The 21804-nt window shown below is 41.6% G+C and overlaps 2 protein-coding genes across 3 annotated transcripts in view; both read left to right on the top strand.

Moving 5' to 3' along the window:
• DNAH12 (dynein axonemal heavy chain 12) overlaps nt 1-1815 on the top strand; it is a 101204-nt gene extending 99389 nt beyond the window's left edge. For both annotated transcript variants that reach the window (XM_081899980.1, XM_081899979.1), the window contains one exon: nt 285-1815. In XM_081899980.1, the coding sequence (XP_081756106.1) occupies nt 285-475 (191 nt within the window). In that variant the 3' untranslated portion in view covers nt 476-1815. The remainder of the gene's footprint in view (nt 1-284) is intronic.
• On the top strand, nt 1667-18483 carry ASB14 (ankyrin repeat and SOCS box containing 14). The gene is made up of 11 exons (XM_081900006.1): nt 1667-1740; nt 2823-3052; nt 5087-5142; nt 5786-5917; nt 6009-6167; nt 7084-7329; nt 10557-10728; nt 11967-12510; nt 12965-13118; nt 14910-15093; nt 17296-18483. The coding sequence occupies exons 2-10, from the start codon at nt 2931-2933 to the stop codon at nt 15086-15088; spliced, it is 1764 nt and encodes a 587-aa protein (XP_081756132.1). The 5' UTR covers nt 1667-1740; nt 2823-2930; the 3' UTR covers nt 15089-15093; nt 17296-18483.
• The last annotated feature ends 3321 nt before the right edge of the window (nt 18484-21804 follow it).

Genomic DNA, 21804 nt, shown 5'->3' with positions numbered 1-21804 from the left:
GGGGCAGCCCTTATGACTTTGATAGCCCTGGCTGCAGCCTGAATTTATACAGTCCAGCAACAGATGCATCATTTTGGGTGGCTGTTCTTTTCTGCCTCTTGATCAAACTGTGTTACAGGGTAGCCTACAAATTGTTGCTTACATAAGGTTGAACAGTATTTTTTTCCCAGGCTCTATGGAATAAAAAAACATATTTATTTAGCACTGAAATTATTTATGCAATACAGTATTCTCAATATTTTTTAACAGAGCATAATAAAAATTGTTTTTTTCCCTCCTTACAGCAAAAAAATCAGCCATAAAAAAATCAAATGCTTACATGTGTCCGCTCTACAAGACAAGTGAGCGTAAAGGAACCCTTTCGACCACTGGGCATTCTACTAACTTTGTCATTGCATTAATGCTATTAACTGATCAACCAGTCCAGCACTGGATTAAGCGAGGGGTTGCTCTGCTTTGCCAGCTGGATGACTAATGTTGAAAAACTCAGAATCAAAACATGACAAGACGGGGGGATTTCTTCCCCTAAGTGAAGAACTTTGTTACTGATGTAGTTTGATCATTTGAACTTCTAAATTGATTGCAGTATTTTGCAATTAAAAATTAAACGTGATTGTTATTCCTTTGTAAAGTTACCGATGTATTTTCCTGTTCTTTTGTAACAATATTGTCAGTTGCTAGTATAAAATAATGGCTTACTTAATGTATCAACAAGGCATTTTGAGGCTGTTGAAGGATCATTTTCCTGTTGCTTACAGATGTTGGTTTCCCCCTCTCAACTCTTAATGGCCATTCAACTTGCCCAGAGCAGTAGTGTGGATTCAAAAGAAGTGGTGCAAGGCATCACATGAAAAGCAGAAAAAAACAGGTGCACAGGGTGCTATTCAGAATAATAGCACTAGCAATTGCCTAGCATCCTGGAAGAAGAGAATATATAACCAGTGCCAGTTGCCCACTAGTGAGCACCTTCTGTGGTGCAGCATCTGCTGCCAGCAGCCAGTCACTCAAAGCTCAAGGAGAAACTGGGGGGAGAGCCTCTCTCCCACCCAGATGGTGGAGAAAGAATGGTAAACTAAAAAGCTGCAATGTGACATTGTACTAGCCAGGATTAGTTATGCCCACTCTGGCACAGGAAACGCAAAGATATGTAAATAAATTTGAACCTGTTGGAAATTTGTCCTAAGCATTTGTCTAACTAAAGTTAAGCACATTTACGTACTATTGATTTCAATGGTAATTGAGAACCCGTTGGTTTATCTTGCACTAAAATCAATGGGACTTTAAAAATCCTCAAATTTGGGTGCATCATGTCCCCAGGTTTATGAAAAGTGTAGATAATGATATGTTGTCTGATATTTATCAGTTTTTAATGTATTGTGTTTTTGAAGCTGTTTTAATTACATTCCCATGCATTTAAGATATTTCTGAGTGGGTACTATTGAGAAATGTATTTCCTTTAGCAATTCTTGAATTGTGATGAAAAATGTCTGGCCTTCTGATCTTTTTTTTCACATGTCAGGTTCATGTCTCTGAATTCTGCTAACCTTCGTGTAATCCTCATGGGGAAACTTGTGGGCATGCATAACAGAGTGTCTTATGGTCAGGTATTTATAGTAAGTTATTAATGGATATGGGCTATGCAAGAAGCAAAGGATCATTTTTCAATACATAAAACGTCACACTTCGTTTTAACATTTGCTTAGAGTGTGAGGTCTTCTCTGTTTCAAATGTGGAAGAAAGGTGAGGAGGATTTGTGCTTTTTCTTAAATCTTTTAAATGAAATTCTAAAAGCAACAATAAAATTTTTAAAGAGTATATATGTATTTCTGGCATTTTTTAAATCCTATTGCAACTGTAGTACCAAAAACCTCTACTTACCTGCATGCTTTGCTTTAAGCCAAAATTATTGATGGTAAAATGTTTGGTAGCTTAGTAGATAAATATTTTCTGTTCCAAACTGCCTCTAGCCACCTGCTTAGTTTCAAAATGTTTGTAATACTGTTTCAGATATCTATTTGGTATCCATGAATAGTAGAAACCTGAACCATCTTACCATAGGGAGTGCTGCCTGAACAGTAATAGAGAATAACATTTCACCATATTTGCAATATGCATGGCAAATATTAGTGCTTTCATAAAGTAACCAGATGTGTATAACAGATGTAAATACTTGTCTGTCAATAAGGAAAAGCTCTGAAGCTATTTGTTACTATACTTTATTTATGAAGTTAAATTCTGAGCAGTTTTACTCTGGAACTTTTTTTGGGGGGGGTTGTTAATGGGTGCAATCCACTTTGTGTCCTACGTGCCTTCCAGAGTACTTGAAGAAATTGCAAAGATGTCCACAACATCTAATGTTATGAGAGAGGAAGAAAAACTTTTCTCTGTCCACTTTCTCCATGCTATGCATAATTTTGTAAGCTGCTCTCATGTCACTTCTTCTCTAAAGTCCCAAATTGTGCAACCTTTCCTCATAGGGGCGTTGCTCCAGGCTCCTGATCATTTTGATTGCCGTTTTCCGAACATTTTCCAACTCTACAATGACCTTTTTGAGGTGGGGCAAGAACACAACAGCTGTATGTTCCCCAATAGTTCAACAAGTATTGAGCAAAGCAATAGTAAAGGTCAAGAATAGATTTCTCAGCATCGTATCTGACGTGATCCCTTTTTTCCTGCCATGGGAAAAATCTGACAGTGGGCAGGAAATCAAGTTGTTGCTTTTTTAAAAAAGAGATCAATTGAGATTTTTAAGTTAAGACATCTCTGCCTTTGTTCCAGCTCTATTTGTTTCTAATTCTATATATTTATTTCCACATATATAGCTACTAATGTTTCTGGAAGTGCAGAAGAAACAAAAGAATTAGAAATCGTCTTTGCAGCATAGAACAGCTATTTGATCCTACTTGTTTCCCAAGATATGTGGTTTTAGCATGTACAGTACTGCAGATATATATGATGATGTTGATGATGACATTCCAACTCAGTATGTCATTCAGCAAAGTCTGCAGGACATTCAAAAGAGTGAGAAAGAGGCTACAGCAAGAAATGACAGGTATGTATGTCCTTCTAGATATTGTTGAAACTTTTGAATGTGCGGCTTCAAAACATAGCACTGGATGCCAGCACTGGTGTAGCCAAGGGGAGGCAGATGCTCCCCCTAAACCCATCAAAATCAATACAAATCAATACAAATCTGAGGTTCTGCCCCCACAACAAATGCCCGCCCCACCTAACAAAAATCTTGGCTACGCCCATGTTGGAGGCTATAAACTCTTTCAGTAGTGTTGTGATCGTGACATTCAATGATTTTGCATAATAGTGTTATGTACATGGGTTTTTATCCATTTTATGTATTTGTTTGAGTGTGAGTGGTTATCATGATATATGTTATGGCTAGTGAATAACATAGTCATTTTAGTAATGATTCATCCAAAGTGAAGCACTGTACATTCATTAGTCACACTTTTACGGTTCCTTTCCTCACAAGATTCAGAAGTCTTGTTCACCTGTTGCACTGGAAAGAGAGGCAAGCTGTCTCCACACAGAATCATCATTATCTTTATCAGTTAATTAAGTTTCTCCTGGCTTTCCTCTCAAAGTTGCCCAGGGTGGCAAACAACAAGGTAGTAAAACAAAACATTTTTTTTAAAGTATTTAAAACATTTAGAAACAATCACATACAGACCCTCACAGCTTCAGCTGCAAGATGTCTAAGGCTATGGGATGCCATCAGAGAAGGGGGAGGGGGAGAGAGAGAGAGAGAGAGAGAAAATTTTAAGGCTGGCAGTTGCATTAATGATGAATCCTATATTGTCCCAAAGTATGCCCACTACTGAATGCTGCCATCAAAGGTGCCATTGTGTGTCTTTGAAATGGCAGCCTTTCCCACACTGTTCCGAACCTCCTGTCAGAGTTCTGTTGACACAGACAGCAAAGGGTTTTTAAATCCCATTTATTTCAGTGGGAGAATTAAGACCTCTGGATGATCTATGCTGCTGCAGCTCTTTGAGACAGGGGTCAGCAAACTTTTTCAGCAGGGGACCGGTCCACTGTCCCTCAGATCTTGTGGGGGGCCGGACTGTATTGGGGGGGATGATGCAAGAGCACCACGAGCCCCGGTGGCTGCTTACCTGTGTCTTGCGAGCGGCAGGGGCTGGCGGTAGCAGCAGAGGGACAATGAGCAGTGTGCGAAAGGGCTCCGGAGAGGGGTTGCTTAAAATGGCAGCTGCTCGAGTGCTGCTGCTGCTGTCACCGTCACCAACAAAGCCCAGCTCCCTTCCTCCTCTAGGCAGGGCGGGGAGAAGCCAGGAGGAGGGAGGGAGGAGGTGCCGCTGGCACCGGCATGTGAGGGAGAGGAAAAGAACGCACACGCGTGCTGGTGATCCACACAGCGATTCCTAGACCGTCCGTGGGCCGGATCCAGAAGGAAATTGGGCCTGATCCAGCCCACGGGCCTTAGTTTGCCTATCCATGCTTTAAGATATCTGAATGGGAGACCATGAGTGAAATTAAATGTCACACTATTATGAATGTTCTGTCTGCACAAACATTGCTGCTTGCCAGATTGAACAATCCTCTCTTCCCCAGATTGGCAAAGGCTGCTTGAGTCTTAACATACTTTGGTGGAGTTGCCTGCAGTGTTCAGTAGCTTTTGGAAAGCACTGCCCATAGGCCATTGTTGAGCTTTAGGGGGTCAAATGTTTACACTTTAAGTTTTCTTTTAATTTGCAAGCAGATATACTGCTGTGTGACTAAATAATCCCCTAAATGTGCAGATATCATTACCTTATTTTTAGTGCTCTTGTTTTATTTCTAACCTGATAACTGACCATCCAAGCATGGTATTAGGGGGGATGATTCAACAAAAAACACCAGAAGAAACTGAGCCAGATCCAAACGCCTAGAGGGTAAAAAACAAACATATTAAGTGTCTATTTGGAGTGATAACAAGTGAGCATTGTCTCTTGTTTCTTTTCCGGTCTGGGGGAGAAATATCCTGAAGGAGCAATGCTAGGAGGCTGTACAACAAGAGGGAGAAATGAATAGTTTTGTCTGATTTTAATTATTATTTTTGGTTGTCTTTCAGCTTTAGTTTTGCTACAAGTACAGATCACAGGAAGATCATCACTGCCATTCGGACAGTTAAGTATCTGCTTTGATTTCTTTGGGAAATTAAGTGGGATTCTGACACAAGGAGGAGTACTTTATTTCCTTTATCTTGCACAGACTTTTAAAGAACTGGATTCATTAACTGATAATGAACCATCAAGTGATGTACATGGATTGTGCAGTGCTTTTTTTCTAAAAAAAATGTTTAGGGGTACTCTCATTTTGACTCAAGAAAATCGCCATTTTATAGTCCAAATCAGGAAACATAAATACAGTAAATACAATGAAATTGACCAATCACCGCACTAGATTCCAACTCCTGCTTCACGCATTAAACGCTCGCTTCCGTCTGAGACTCAGGAAACACCATGACAGGAAATGAGGCCACCATCGGGGGTAGCAACGGAACTGATGATTCACCATGCTATTCAATGGAACTGACGATTCACCGTGCTAGAGAAGAAACTTTTTTAAAAAAATAGTTTCTTCTCCTGTTAGATTCACAAACTGTTTAGGGTCTGCGTACCCCTGCATCCCCCCCTGAAAAAAAGCACTTGATGTGTGAAACTTCCCCCTTCACCATTTTAATTAGAGTTCATTAGGGTTAACAATGCTCATAAATATCTTTGGACTTACATGAAGGATGCATCATTGTGACCTCTTTTACACTTAACAGGTGAAGAAGAGGCTTTGCTTAAGCTAATGAGGTGTGGCTCTGCTTTTCGGGAAGCAGACCAGCAAGGGTGCCTTCCTTTACATGAAGCTGCAGCACAACCCAACAAGAATATTCTAGAAATAACTCTGAAAGGTAGAAGGATCTCCCCCCAGCTTTGTTCTCAAGTCAGCTTTGTATTCTCACTTGGTGCCAAAGCCATTTGTCTCTCCTGATTATCTTCCAGCTTCACACCCCGTGGTGTGGCAACTGACAAACCTGAAAGGGGAAACACCTCTGTTTGTAGCAGTGGACAAATGTCTTGAGAAAAATGTCAAATTTCTCCTCATCAATGGTTTTAATCCTGATGTGAAGAATGAAGAAGGAGATTCTGCTTTAATTATTGGTAAATGAAATTGCAGAGTTTCATGTAGTGATTTTTTTGGGGGGGGGGGAGGATTTTTGTGTTTTTTAAAAAAAAATAATGTGAGTGTATCAAACCTTTTTCTCATTTTGAGAAAGACTCGGGGGACAATTGTCTATTTCAGTACTGGTCAAATGGCAGACCTGAATTTGACTCATTCCACTGCCTTGTCTTACCTTTTCCCCTCTCTGAGCCGTGCTGGGACTAGGGGAGGAGTCCAAGCTCTAGACAGCGGTGGCAGGGTTGAGGTTTGTGACTGAGGGACAGCACTCAGATCACCTTGCCCTTTCTTATTTCCCCTTTTGTTTGCAGGGCATCTAGGTGTGCTGCAAAGCTCTGTGCCATGGAGACCCAGCCATACACGATTTTAAGTTGCCCAGAGGCCCTCTCTTCCTTTATGAAAGGGCATGCTTTGGATAGGAAGCTCCCATTGGCCCACACGGTATTGTCAACACTGAGTCACTCACCAGGGCTTCAGGAAGGAATCTTTCCCAGCCCCACCTGGAGGTCCCTGGAATTGAACCCGAGACCTTTTACAAATAAAGCATGTGCTTCTCCCCATACCAACACCTGATGCTTCCCTCTTTGGTTGCACCCCATTCAAAGGGAGGCCCACCATGAATCGGGAGGAGTTTCTTCAATCTCTGAAAAACCCTGCAAAAGTTGCACAAGACTGTCAATATTAGTTGCATTTTGCTAAATTTGGGACTGAACACAAAGTCTGATTCTAAGTTTAGCCCCTCGCAGTGCTACGTGACCTTTATTGCTGCATATAAATAGCATGAGGCAGGCAAGCAATGGTTTCTCCCGTCTTGGTTTCACAAGAGAGGGAAGCTTTTGGATTTGATGTCTTTTTCATTAACCGTGTAAAATGCTGCTCTTTCTTAACATTTTACAGCAATTAAACACAATTCGTACGAAATTGTCTCCTTGCTGATACAATTTGGTGCCGATGTCAATCTCCAGTGTGTCAACAAGAGGACAGCTTTACATGAGGCGGCCAGGCTAGGTTTCAAAAACATGGTGGAGCTTTTGCTTTGGTCTAAAGCAGATCCGGATCCACGGAGTGCATATGGACTCACCCCTCTAGCACTGGCAGCGCAGAATGGACATACAGAAATTCTGGAAATTCTATTGCGTAAAGGTGAGGACTTTCATACAATTACTTGGAAGTTCAGTGGTGCGCCTAAGGCTAGTTTTTCTGGTAATTGCCAGAGCAGTCCTGTGATAGAATGCTGTTCTAACTAAGGGAACACAGGTATAGAATTTAAAATACTCTGTACGGAGTGGATGGCAGAGATTTTTGTCCAGGTATATACATATATGTTTTTTCTCTCGGTCTTCGAATGCTCATTCACAGCAGCCAACCCATAATTATCTGTTGATAGCAAATCTGAAGGAGCCAATGCTGATGGAGAGGTGTATACACTGGGAGTTTTGCAAAACTTTGCTGGGTGAGCAAAGTAAGAAAGACCTTTGCTTGAATGTGCTCATTCAGCATTCTCAGTCGGTATATCTGGGGAGCATCTCCAACACACATTTATTTTTTGTGTTCATGGATACCAATTCAGCTACTACAAAAAAGGAGCCAAGAGACGTAAAACATAAGGTAGATATTACATTACAGTGAGCATTGAAACATTGGAATGAAACTCAGTGTATATATTCAGGACACGATTGAAAGTTCAAAGACCACTGTGGCTCCTGAGCATGGGAATTTTGTAGACGGCCCATTCTGGGTGTGGTTGCATTTGCATTCTAGTTTGGGGATACTAGTGGCAAGTTGATTCTTCAGCTCAATCATACTTTCAGAACACAGATGTAAGGCATAAAGGACACAGAAAGGATGAATAAGATTTTAGAGGCACCAGGAAGCAGAATGGGAACTGAGACTGTAGTAGCAATTTGATGTATGTCTGTGGATGTGCAAAAAGAGATCTGCTGGTTTGTGAATGTTGAGATTGAGATAAATTTATTGTCATTCTCCGTATATACACAGTATACACAACAACGAAAATCAAACACCCAAAGACCGGGTTCACATACACATTTGCACGTATCTCCAACACTCTCATCCTATTCAGACATAATCTATAAAACATAACATAATCCAGAATATAACATAGCCTATTAAAGGCATAACATAACCTAAAACCTATCTCATTCCTTCCTACTCCCTGCTTGCTATTTCTTGCAACTGGCCCTGAGATCATTATTTAGTGCAATCAGAGCTCTTGGATAGAAACTATTCAGAAGGCGTGTGGTTCGTGTTTTCATTGTCCTATATCTTCTGCCCGAAGGCAACAGTTCAAAGAAGTTGTGAGCAGGATGGGTGGGATCTCTCAGGATATTGTGTGACTTCTTCAAACTGCGAGACGTGAAGATCTCATCCAGGGTTGGTAGTTGGAGCCCAATAACATTCTGGGCAATTTTAATTATTCTCTGTAAAGCTTTTTTATCCATTTCAGAGCTGCTCCCATACCACAATAATATACTATAGGTTAAGACACTCTCGATGGTACTGTGATAATAGGACAGAAGTAGGTGCTGAGATAGATTCAGTCCCCTGAGCATTTTCAGGAAATACAACCTCCCCTGCACCTTCCTCACAACCATATTAATATTTGCAGTCCATGAGAGGTCCTCAGAGATATAAATGCCCAGGTATTTAAAACTACCAACCCTCTCCACCTCCTCGCCATTTATGTGCAATGGTAAAAATACACTTTTCTGTCTCCTAAAGTCAATTATGAGTTCTTTGGTTTTTTTGGTGTTAAGCATAAGATTGTTTTCTTTACACCATTGAATTAACCCCTGTACTTCTTTCCTATAAGCAGTCTCATCGTTCTCACTAATGAGCCCCACCACTGTTGTATCATCCGCAAATTTGATGATTGTGTTGGACTTATACAGTGGGGTGCAATCAAATGTGTACAGGGAATAGAGAAAGGGACTTAGCACACATCCCTGAGGGGTTCCTGTGCTTAATACTAGAGTAGAAGAATAGTAAGGTCCCATTCTCACTGTCTGCGGCCTATCAGTCAGGAAATTCCTTACCCACAGACAGATCTTCTGATGTATACCCAAATTGGTCATTTTAAGGAATAACCTGTCTGGCAGAATTGTATTGAAGGCAGAACTGTAGTCCACAAACAACAGCCTTGCGTAGGTTCCCTGTCGTTCTAGATGACTCAGTACAGTATGGACAGCGATGGAAATAGCATCATCAGTAGATCTGTTTCTTCTGTATGCAAACTGGAACGGGTCTAGAGTGGATGGAAGACCAGCCTTAATATGATCTAGCACCAATCTCTCAAAACATTTCATAACGACAGATGTTAGGGCTATTGGTCTATAGTCATTGAGAGATACCACCACTGACTGCTTGGGGACTGGCACTATAATCGATGTCTTCAGGCAGGTAGGGACAGAACCCTGCAACAGGGATAGGTTAAAAATGTCCGTAAATACACCAGCTAATTCTGCAGCGCAGTCCCTAATAACCCGTCCCATGATTCCATCCGGTCCAGCTGCCTTCCTAATGTTAATGCTCCGAAAGCCACGTTGTACGTCAGAGGTCTGTAGTAAAAATGGTTGTTTATCAGTAATAGTTTCTGATGATGTGCTGGTAGCCAATGCTGTAGTGACGGTAGTTCCAGTTCCCACCTCAAAGCGACTAAAGAATTGATTCAGTTGATCAGCCAGGTGCGCACTGCTGCTAGCCAGTTCGTTTTTAATATTTTGCCCTGTAATTTGTCGCAGGCCTTGCCATACTCGACGAGGGTCGGAGCTCTCAAAATGCTTTTCGATCCTCCGGCAGTACATAGCTTTGGCATCCCTAATGCCCTTTTTCAATTTGGCTCTGGCTTCTCTATACTGTTGCGTATCACCAGAGTGAAAAGCAGCATTTCTTGCCTTTAACAGAAGATACACATCCCTGTTTAGCCAGGGCTTGTTGTTAGGGAACACCCGTATTTGTTTGGTGGTAGTGACAACATCAATGCAGCTTTTAACGTAGAACAGTACTGTTGAAGCGTATGTGTCCACATTATTCTCCACAAAAAGCGACCACTCAGTGCTCCGAAAGCAATCTTGAAGTTGCTCAGATGCACCTACTGGCCACACTCGTATCTCTCTAGTTGATGGTCTAATGTGTTAAGCCACTTTTGCCTACAAGAGCCCTTTATTCAGGACTGGTCCTGTTGCAGTGTAATACTGATCCCATATCTCAAAGTTGTTGCAAAAAAACCCAACTTATTCCAGCACAACTCTTTCTGAAAGAACTAGAATTCACATTATAGCAGTCTAGGGTGCTATAATGAGGGTGCTAATTACTATTGCACTAAATCTCTGTTGCTCTTCCTCCCTTAGGTGCCAATGTACTTTCCCAGGCATCTGATTGTGCATCCATATTATTTGAAGCTGCTGGAGGAGGAAATCCCGATTGTGTCTCTCTTCTACTAGAGTATGGAGCTGATGCTAATGTACCAAAGCATTCAGGTCACCTGCCCATTCACAGAGCTGCTTATAGAGGACACCTCTTGTGAGTTATGAAAGCCAACAGGTTATACAATTGGGATGGAGGTGGGTGGGGTTGGTGGAGTTAGTCATATGCCCTGGGCATGTCAACACTGCCTTACAGGTCGGCTCTCTCCCAAAATCTGCCTTGTGACATAACTATTTGCGGGAGATGAGCAGGGCAATCATTTATCATATACTCATCTGCAAGTTTGATGTAAAAAACCTAATCAAAACCTGAAATAATGGTGATAATGATGTTGATAATAATGATATTGATGATGATGATGATAATAATAAATAATTTTATTATTTATACCCCACCCATTTGGCTGGGTTTCCCCAGCCACTCTTGGCAGCTTACATCATATATTGTAATATGTCAAACATTAAAAACTACCTGATACAGGGCTGCCTTCAGATGTCTTCTAAAACTTATGTAGTTCTGAAGGGAGAATGTTCCACAGGGAGAGTGCCACTACTGAGAAGGCAATCTGCCTGGTTCCCTGTAACTTCTCTTCTTGCAGTACTGGGAGCCAGTGAAGATAACTTTACGACTGGTGTTATATGGTCCCAGCAGCCACTCCCAGTCACCAGTCTAGCTGCCGCATTCTGGATTAGCTGTAGTTTCCAAGTCACCTTCAAAGGTAGCCCCACATAGAGCACATTGCAGTAGTGCAAGCGGGAGATAACCAGAGCATGCACTGCTCTGGTGAGATAGTCCATGGGCAGGTAGTGTCTCTGTGCAGTCCTCCATACAGGTTCTGCACTTGCACAGAACCCTTGTACAGAAGCTTTGAGGGCTAACTCAGTAAATGTTTTGGGTGCAAAAGTCCACCAATTCAACTGAAGTGCATTTCTGAGCAGACAAGATCAGCAACTTCCCACTCATTTCTTTTCTTACCACCAATACCACAGGAACATTTGTACTTTTCTCCTTTCCTTGTAGCTACAAACTAAACCAAACTTCCTCCCCACCCTCTTTTTCATATATTTCCTCAATTTGCAGTTTTATTTTGGATATATTTATGCATTTTCTTTTTCCTCTTGGGATCTTTGTCTGCCCATGTGTCTATGGCACCATGTTACATCTTTTGAAAAATGCAGAGGTTGTAGGAACAAACTCCCAACACATGCAGCTACAACCTCTCCTCTTTTGCCTGAGTGAGAAGCAACAAATGACCTATTGTCCCCATTGTCAAAAATTCATCAAGCTGGAGCTTTCTCGAAGAATATTTTGATTCGATTTGTTTTGCTCCCTAGAGTTGTACAGATCTTGGTTCCAGTGACGGACAGTGCTGCCATCAAGGAGAGTGGGATCAGTCCAGTTCACTCTGCAGCCGCAGGTGGACATCCTCAGTGCCTTGAGTTCCTTCTCAAATCTGGATTTGATGCCAATTTTATGTTGCATCAGAGAATTCGCAAAGGCTATGACGATGAGAGGAGGTCAGCCTTGTATTTTGCTGTCTCTAATGGGGATATTGACTCTGTTCAGTTGCTCCTGGATGCTGGAGCCCTACCAAACCAAGACCCAGTTAACTGTCTCCAGCTGGCCTTGAGAATGGGCAACTACGAGCTCATTGGTATCCTGCTTCGCCATGGGGCCAATGTGAACTATTTCTGTAGGGTTAATACAACACATTTCCCATCAGCTCTGCAGTACACGTTGAAAGATGAAGTAATGTTAAGGATGTTGCTGAATTATGGGTACAATGTTCACCGCTGCTTCGATTGTCCTCATGGAGCCAGTGTGCATTCCCAGTACATATTTGAAGGCTGGACCTCAACTGTTATCAAAGACACAATGGTGAGTCCTTCTGATGGGAGGGAGGACTGCTTACATTTGCACCATTTTCTGATTTGCCCCTACAACACCCATCAGGCTATTTTCCCCCAGCTGGGCTCCAGAACTGTGAGTCTGCATAGGAGTGGGAAGTTTCTTTAAAAAAACAACTGGATAGTGTCACAGTGGAAGAAATAAGCTCCCTGTGTATTAGCATTTCAAGGCAAATAGGGAGCCTGATATATGGGACTGCAAAATCAAATGCTACCTTAAGATGGCACTCCTTAGAGTAAATGGCTAGTACTTGGTTATCCTGTTTGCAAATGGTGTTATTTTTTCCTGAACTGAATTTGCTGTATGGCTGGTTTGCTTTGCTGCAGTTTTGGCCAGGGCTTTACTGGGTTGAGTCCTCTGGGGCACTTTAATAATGCAAAATGCTGAATGAACTGGTCTCAAATGCTCTTTTTTCTTGTCTTAGTTCTGTGAGGTGATAACAGTAGCGTGGTTAAAGCACCTGTCTGGGAAAGTGGTGCGTGTGATGCTAGATTATGTGGATCATGTCAAGATCTGCTCTAAGCTTCAAGTAGTACTTCAAGAACAGAAACTCTGGCCAGAAATCCACGAAATTTTGAGTAAGTGTCAAATACATCTTGAGAAATGTAATATTCAAATACGAGGGACAGAGCATGTTGTTGTCCTCAAATTACCAGTTGCATCACATTTGAGAGTTCAAACTTGTGGTCCTTGCAAGGGCCTCCCAGAATCCCTAGATCAGACCTATTCTTCCAACATTCAAAGCATAGGAGCTCCAACACTGGAGCCTCCCTTTCTGCAGCAACCTTGGTCCAACCAATGTCAGTGCTCTGAAGTCAGCAGCCTCCAAAGGGATGTGGCAGGCAGTGGTTGGAGCCAGTGGGAGGAAATGCTACATGTAATGGCATAGTTGGGTAGGGATGTAGTAGTGCAACATTTGTATTTCATTTACCACCACCCTTAGAAGCTTAAAATATCATTAAAACAATTGCTGGATATGGGTACAAATATCCACCCGGTTTGGTTTTGATAAATGTGACTCAAAGCCACAATACTCAAATGTAATTGTTGTGGGTCATACTGACATCACCCATGTCTCTATGAAGTCACCTAGACTGCCTATAATAAACTCTTCACTGTATTGTAAGGAAAGAGACATGTACACTTGTGTTATCCAGACTTCTGGATAGAAGATGACTTGTCGGCATGGTGCACATGTCAAGGTAAGCCGGGAGCAAACCTTGGCTACATATCGTGGTTAAGGAGGAAAGAACTTGACCATAATCTTGCATTCATGTCACCTTTGCTTAGCTGCTGCACCACATTAAGCTAAGAGGACTAGGGAGGATCGAAAGTGCTGTGATCTTCTTCTTAGCAGCCACCAAGTTCATGTTAAGCCATGGCTTGGCTTAGCATTATGCGCAAATGTCAACATTGTGGACCAACAACCTCTCCAACTTACTGAGCAGAGCAGAAAAATCTTACAGGTCCATCATTTCTAAGCCCCTTTGTGCCTGCCAGGACTAAAAGAGAGGATATGGAGTGATTTTCTGTTTTCCGTCTTGCCTATTTGGCTTTAAATGGGTGGGGGTGGAATCCTTCCACTGAGAAGGAAAATAACTTTGCAAGTTCCCAGGTTGGCACACTTTTTTGGCCTATCTAGGGGGATGGTGGGGGAACAAGGGAGCTTGGGACTCAGCAAATCCAAAATATCCCCAGCACACTGCCAATGGATCACTAATGCACTGCATGAGTGATACAGTAAGATGTGTATTCAAATGCTGAGTGCATTATTTATATCCTACTCAGCACACTGTGTACTTGCAAGAGTCAGTCCACAATGGGATGGCTGAGCTGACATCTGCTTTTCTGCCTTGATTAATCAAGGCACTGAACCAGTTGTCACAGCTCACAATTTGCAAAGGTTACACTAGGACAGAGGCTACACAAGACCAAAAAAAAGTTTGATGTAATAAAACTATTAGCCTTTTTAATATCACACTTTGCAGTGTTCAAAGTGTTTTCCGTTACTTCTCAATTCAGCCTGAGAGCTTTTTCCTATCCATGCAGAACAATCTGTTTACTCAAGTGTAATTCGCACTGTGTTCAATGGCCCTTACTCCTCGGTAAGTAGGCATAGGTTTGCAACTTGAGAGTATTACAGTTCTTCCTATCTTGAGAGCCATTTATCTCATCAGATGTTGTTCACAACTCTGGGAAGCAAATAAGTCACTTCTTTTTTAAAAATAGGAAAGACAGTGATTTATGCAAGGTTGTGCTTATAGATATCATTGGCTGTCCTGTGATTTAATCCTGGGTACCCACTCCCACCAGATCAATAAGTTTCAAAAGCAGGCCTAACGATGAATGCATGTTCTCTCCTCCTCCAGCAAACACCCGTTCACTGCAACATCTTTGTCGTCTGAAAATCCGCAAGTGCTTAGGACGCTTGCGTCTACGCTGCCCTGTCTTCCTTACATTTCTGCGATTGCCAAACCGTTTGAAAGACTATATTCTCTATAAGGAGTATGATCTCTATGGACAAGGAAACCTCAAAGGAATTTACTAATGCAGGTATATATAGAGTTGTATTGGGAGGGGGGTCCTATACGTAATTCTGTGCATGTTTAAGTTGTAGCTATCGGAGTCCTTCTGTTTGTGAAAGAGTTGATTTAGCCCAAGTTGTGTGGCAGCACAGAGACCACAAAGAACGAAGCTTAAGTTATGCAAAGTACTGCAATTTCTTCCCCTTTTACATCTCTGGATGTCGATGTCAAACATCCCTAGGTGTAGAGATTGATCCGCTCATTCTTTGCAAATTACATATAAAGCAGATAGATTAATAAAACCCCAGTCACATCAGGAGGGACATGGTTTCAGTTTCTCCAATCTAACCACACTAAAATAAAATAAAAATTATATATAAGCTCTTACAAACAATAAGCGCATGTTTGTTGTTCTACTGGAAATAAATAAAGACATTATTCTAGCTGTTAACTTTTTTATTAAGTACAATAAATGATCTCTGACTATATTAAATATATGAATAAGATTCCTGAATGACTGACAGACTTAAAATACATTTGACAAAATTTCAGGATCTTTTTAAATTTTTTGGATAACATGACGGTGATGACCTTTTAGGGAGCAATTGCAAACAAAATATATTTTACATAATCATTACAGAAAACCATCTTCTAAAATTGACTGGACTTTGCCAAGGTCCTCCCCAGATAGGTTTATTAGTATCTAGATTTCAGTTCGCAGTTGACAATACCAACTTGACAATCACTGGATATTATTAACAAGTATTCAGGGAAACTGTATTAGATTCTTAAAACATTGCAAAAAATCACAATCACTAGAACAGGACCAAACCATTACATTACTGTAAGAATTTGACCATCCACTACATTATAAAAGTCACCCATAATAGAAGAAGAAGAAGAGTTTGGATTTGATATCCCGCCTTTCACTCCCCTTCAGGAGTCTCAAAGCGGCTAACATTCTCCTTTCCCTTCCTCCCCCACAACAAACACTCTGTGAGGTGAGTGGGGCTGAGAGACTTCAGAGAAGTGTGACTAGCCCAAGGTCACCCAGCAGCTGCATGTGGAGGAGCGGAGACTCGAACCCGGTTCCCCAGATTACAAGACTACCGCTCTTAACCACTACACCACACTGGCTCTCAAGCTGCTTTGCTTGCATATAAACCTCACTATAGATCATTGTTCCTTCAGTTGTGTGCTGGTTTATTCTTTCTACCCGCTTACAGCACATGATCTTAGTCTACTGGTTGCAAATTCAATTTTGCAGAGCGAGGAGTACTCACATAAGGATCTTTAAAAAAGGGATGTCCAGAAATAGTAATTAAAAAATTAATCTTCACCAAACTTGGGTATTAGTGCTTTTTTTGGGCAGAGAACACAAGTGAGAATGCTGATCTGAGGTTTTTTTAAACCTCAGATTCACATGCAAACAATTAAAAGGAATACATCATGTTAGGGAAGAGAGGGACATGCAAAAATATTTTTCGCTTTGCTATATTTCTGGGTAACACAGAAAAGCACATCTTAGGAAGCTCACTTCTCACAAACATTTAATAATCTTCCTTTCTTCAGTTTTGGCCTTGAAACATTGATCATTTTAGTTTACAAAACTGAAGTATAAAAGATATAATAAAGCAATTGTGCTCACTGTGGAGTTTAGCTGTTCTGTTCCTTGACAGCACAATCCTATGCATTTTTTACTCAAAATTAAGTCCCACTTGAAATGGTGGTAGCTTACTCAAAGACCTAATCTGACAATGGGGGGGGGTGGAACTGTTTCACTCTTTATTTCAAAAATAAAAGGGAAAGTTTGCTTCATGACATTACCTTACACACTAGAATCTTCCAATATGAACATGTTTTGGGTAGGAAACCTCATTTTTAACATATAATTTGAAGTGTGGCACAGGTGAGTTATGCAGCATGACCATACCGACCAAATTGCCAGATTTTTAGATACAGCAATCGTATCCAACAGTAAAACTAATGCAAGAAATAGAATGAATTTGCACAGTGATCAGATTTTTTTTCATGCCAGCTAGCATCCAAAGGCAAGAAATGCGTAAAAATTCAAGCAACTAGGTTTCTGTGCTCTTTCTCCTGGCCAGTCCAGTTCCTGCCTTTTGTCTAGCCAATTGTGCTCTTAGTCTCCATTTGTTTCTCAAAAATTGTAAAAATAAAATACAATGGTCAGTAGTGTGTTGTTTTTTTGCCCACTATCCATCTCTAGAAGCAGAACCAGTGGATATGCTCCCAGTTCCATGGCTGAAGGATCTTATGCATGCTTCCCTTCTCTTCAAATACTCCTCACTGCTTTCACTCTGGAAGCTCCAGGAAGAAAAGGCACAACCGATTCTTGGCCTGGACATGTGTGATTCTCAGGAGTGCTTCATTTATTGGTGTCACACCCTTGGGCCTTGCCACCTCAGCCAGATCTACTGTTACAGGACCCAGTATTACAAGAAGAACCAGAGCGGTTGAGACAGACAGCATGGTGCTTGTGCAGCAACGTTTAAGTCTAAATGACATCTCAATGTGGAACCCATTGTGGAACCTTCAGAAAATTATTTTGGCCTTACAGCGTCCTCCTGTTGAGTCACTGAAGTCTATGCCTCTTCTGCTCCTGTCCTTCCAGGTAGTGTTCTTAGTTGCAATCACATTGGATTCAGAGCTAAGTGCTTTTTCTTTAGCAAGATATCTGTGCTTTTTCATAAGGACAGTGTGATACAAAGAGTTGTTCCTTCTTTTGTGTATCCCTAGCTTCCATGGCAAACACTGTCAAGGTTTGCCCTGATCTTGTCCATTCCCTTGGTGTGAGAAAGGCAATAATGTACCCTTTTAATGCCCTCCTCACATCAACAGAATGATAGACTTTAGACAAACAAAGCCTCTTTTGTGTCTTTTCATCCTACAACCTTTAGTTAAAAGGTGCCATCCGCTATCATAGCATGTTGGCTTATAATAGCATTTATTTCATCCTATGAAGCATTAAATTTACCTGTACCAAGAAACATTATGGTTCATTTAAGTAAATTTAAGACAACCACAGCAGCCTTCGCTACAAATGAATCTATTTTGAGACCTGAGTGATGGGTTGATCTTTACCAAATGCAATCACAAAGCATTATAAAATTGTTACTTATGTCTTTGGAGGCATGTGATATGTCTTGAAGACCTAGACAGCATGCTTTCCCCACCTTAATATTGCCTGCTTTTGTGCATCCCACTTGCTGAACTGTTGATCTCGCCTGAAACATGTCTCCTTGATGATAGTCCATCAAGGCCTCTGATTATATCCTGGGGTAAGGGCAGCTGTCAGTCAGCATTATCTTCAAATGAATTTTCTTTTAATGTATTGTTATCTGTAACTTGTAATTTGTTTTACAATTTCTACTTTTAACATGTTCTTCAAATTTTATGTTTATTTCTGTTTGATATATAACTGTGATGGGGAAGTAGGTATGGTAGCAATGCAAATTGTGTTACAGTGGTACTTCAGTTCTCAAATGCCTTTGAAGTCAAACATTTTGGAATTCAAATGCCAAAAACCCAGAAGTAAATGCCTCGGTTTTCGAACATACTTTGGAACTTGAACAGGAAACACAGCTTCCGTTTTGAGTTTTCCATATTGAGGCTTGCGTTTTGAGGCTTCCGCTTTCAATTTTCGAACATTTTGGAACTCAAATTATGTTAGAAAACCAAGGTACCACTGTATTTCTATTTTCATGTATCTTATGTCCTGGTCATGTCGTGCAAGAGGCTGACTAGGGCAGAGTGAGCAGAGTAACCTACTTTCTTGAATTTGATACATTTCCTGCCTTTCTCACTTGAGGGATGATTACCCAAGAGAAAAACCTTTCAGGTTAGACCAGTGGCCCCTTTTCTAGCAAGTTGTGGGACATGTACACACTACATAAACCAGATACTTGCAAATTCATGGTTAGATGTCTAGACTTTGACAATGGGAATTCCACTATTACGCAGGTATAAACGTACTTTCCCTTAATGTTTCGAACATACAGATTATATATGGGAACAATTGACAGGTTTCAGTTCCACAAAGAGCATTAAGCCCTTTGAGATCAATATTTAGCAGGAAGATAAAAAATAACTGGTTATATAAATGAGAAAATTTGGTAATTATAATACAGTGATTTAACATACATGTATACACACACATATACATATCCAAATTGCAGGTGACAACTGCTAGAGGTTAGCTTGAAACATGAGAACAATGCAACTCATCTGTCAGATGAAGTAAACTGGTTATATCAAATTTTATATTTTCTGGGAGCACTGTTAAATATGGCTTTAAGGGCTCAAAAAAGTGGTATAATTTAATATAGATTTGCCAACTGAGCTGCCCAAAAATATGAAAACTAAAATTAGTCTACCTTACAATGAAGAGAACTACGAACTATATGGGTGGCATTCCCTCAATCTTATTCTAAGGGAGACAGAAGATGGCACTACTGCTCAATGGGTTCCTGCAGTCCATTTGGTTTACTGGAGTGATATCCCTCTCCTTCAGATAGCTTAGAACAGAAACACCCCCAATGTGTATGAAAAAGCTTCTTAACACACATTACAATGAAGTGTTACAAAGGCCAAAATGAATTTCCCCTCCCCAGCTCTCTGGAGAAGGGTGGAAAAGGTCTGGCGTATTCTGAAAAGTCCTGAATATTGGCTTCTGCATTTTCTTTTGCTACAGAAAAGCTAAATTCTCCTTTGGGTTTACTTTTCCCCAAAGTTAGGTGGTCTTGGTAACTGAAAACCTGCTGGGGTTGAAAGAAGTGATGCATAGATTTTGCAAAGCTTGGGAAGAATATTGGTTCCTTCTCTCACCTTGTTTCTAAAAAGTTACTGAATATATTTTGTTGATTTCTTTTAAGACGTGAAAAGGCAGACCACATTAGAAAGTAGTGAATCAACAGGCTAAAATTGATTTCTTTATGTTATCTACTCACAATTTGAGTTGGTTGCCGATGCAATGAATGGGTTGGGTATTATCTCGTCATGTGACAGAGGCAGGAGAGCATTTATTGAGGGGCTCCATCCCACTCAGCAGTGTGCGCCTCAGGAGCGGCCAAGCACCAGCAAGGGAGCTGGGAGAGGGCCCTCAAGGGAAGGGCCAAGGAGGAAGCAAACTGCTCCATGGTGATGGAAACGAGCCCGGCTGGGAGGCGGGCGGAGGCAGCAGCACTAAAAAGCTGAAGTTTCACTTGCACATCAAGACACTGACGGATCATGTGGATTACAAAGCCATTGACATTTGCTGACTGGGTTGGCGATGAACTGCCTTTAGGATGGGAAACTGTTTATGATCAACAGATTGGTGTTTATTACATGGACCATATCAATCTGAACCAGACCAGGAGGAGGAGGAATGAAGGAAAACAGAAATCAGGCCTGAGAACTGAGGTCCCTGTCAAGAGAATGGCCACGATCTCCTCAGGTGAGGGTGAAACGGAGAGGGAGGGAAAGTAAACAGCCCCTGAAAACATCGCCACACTCTGGAAGAACTTGTCGGCAAAACCCTTGCACGGAATTCTATCTGCATGAAGACCGATGCCTGCCATTGTCTACCTGGGGCATCTCCTCTCCTAACCCCCCCCCCCCGCGGGCGAGAGAAGGACCTCTGGTGGTGAGATGGCTGTCCTTAGTTTCTTGCCTCCAGTTATGTGCATTTCTGACTGGTATCTTTGCCTTGATTATGTGCATTGCATCGACAGCCAGTGTGAACTGGAAAGTGTGGCGTGTAGAAAACGTCAAGGGAATTGGCTCTGGAAATATCTTGACAACCCTGCAAAGAGCTCAGGGAGCATCTCCAAGCGATGATGTTGGCCCTTCAATCCCCTGGTTTCCTGATAAACAAGGAGAAGAGCTGCCTTGAGCCATCACAGCAGCTTATCAATCTGGAAGCCAAGTTGGACACAGTCAAAGGTTTGGTGGCTCTGTCTCCAGAGTGCACCAAGATCAGAGCAGCAGCATCTATGCTGAAATCTACCAAGGAAATTGGTATCAAGCATCTATCGATAATCATGAGCCTCTGTATGTCAGCTTCTCAGATCACACCCATCACCTTCAATGGTTTCTGTTTCCTCATCAATGGGCAATAACTCACAAGCATTGCTGTGTGCTCAAGTTACCTCTGCTGGTCAGGCTGCCAATGAGATGGTGGACGGCAGAATCCAATCTACAGAACGGAACTCGCATTCGTGATCCAGAGAACTGTGATCACTACAGATGCCAGTTTTCAGGGTTCGGGAGCTCATTATCAAGGTCACTTTGTACAGAAATGCTGGTCACCACAAAATCAGAAGCACTCCATAAATTGGTTGGAGCTAAGAGCTTCCAGGTTGGCGGTGTTTCATTTTGCACATCGACCATGTGCTGCTGCACACAGACCATTCCACCACAAAATCACACATTTGCAGGCAGGGTGGGACACGATTGATTTCTCTGCAAAAAGAATCATTGCTCCTCTTCAACTGGGGGGGGACCCTTAGTCTTGCAGGGGACAGCACTTTACAGGCAGATTGGTTGAGTAGCTCCCTTCTCGATCCGGGGGAGTGGATGCTCAACAGGCAAGTCTTCCACCTGATTCAGGAGTATCTAGGTCCATGTCAAGTGGATCTGTTTGCAATCAAGTTTCATGTTATTTTTCCAGGTTCAAAGACAGTCAAGCGGAAGCATAGGATGCCTTGATGGTACCTTGACCAAAATGTCTCCTATA

The sequence above is a fragment of the Podarcis melisellensis genome (assembly GCF_964234715.1).
Source record: "Podarcis melisellensis genome assembly, chromosome: 2".
In the NCBI taxonomy this organism is placed as follows: Eukaryota; Metazoa; Chordata; class Lepidosauria; order Squamata; family Lacertidae; genus Podarcis; species Podarcis melisellensis.
Note: the sequence above shows the minus strand (reverse complement) of the source record. Positions and strands in the feature narration are given on the sequence as shown.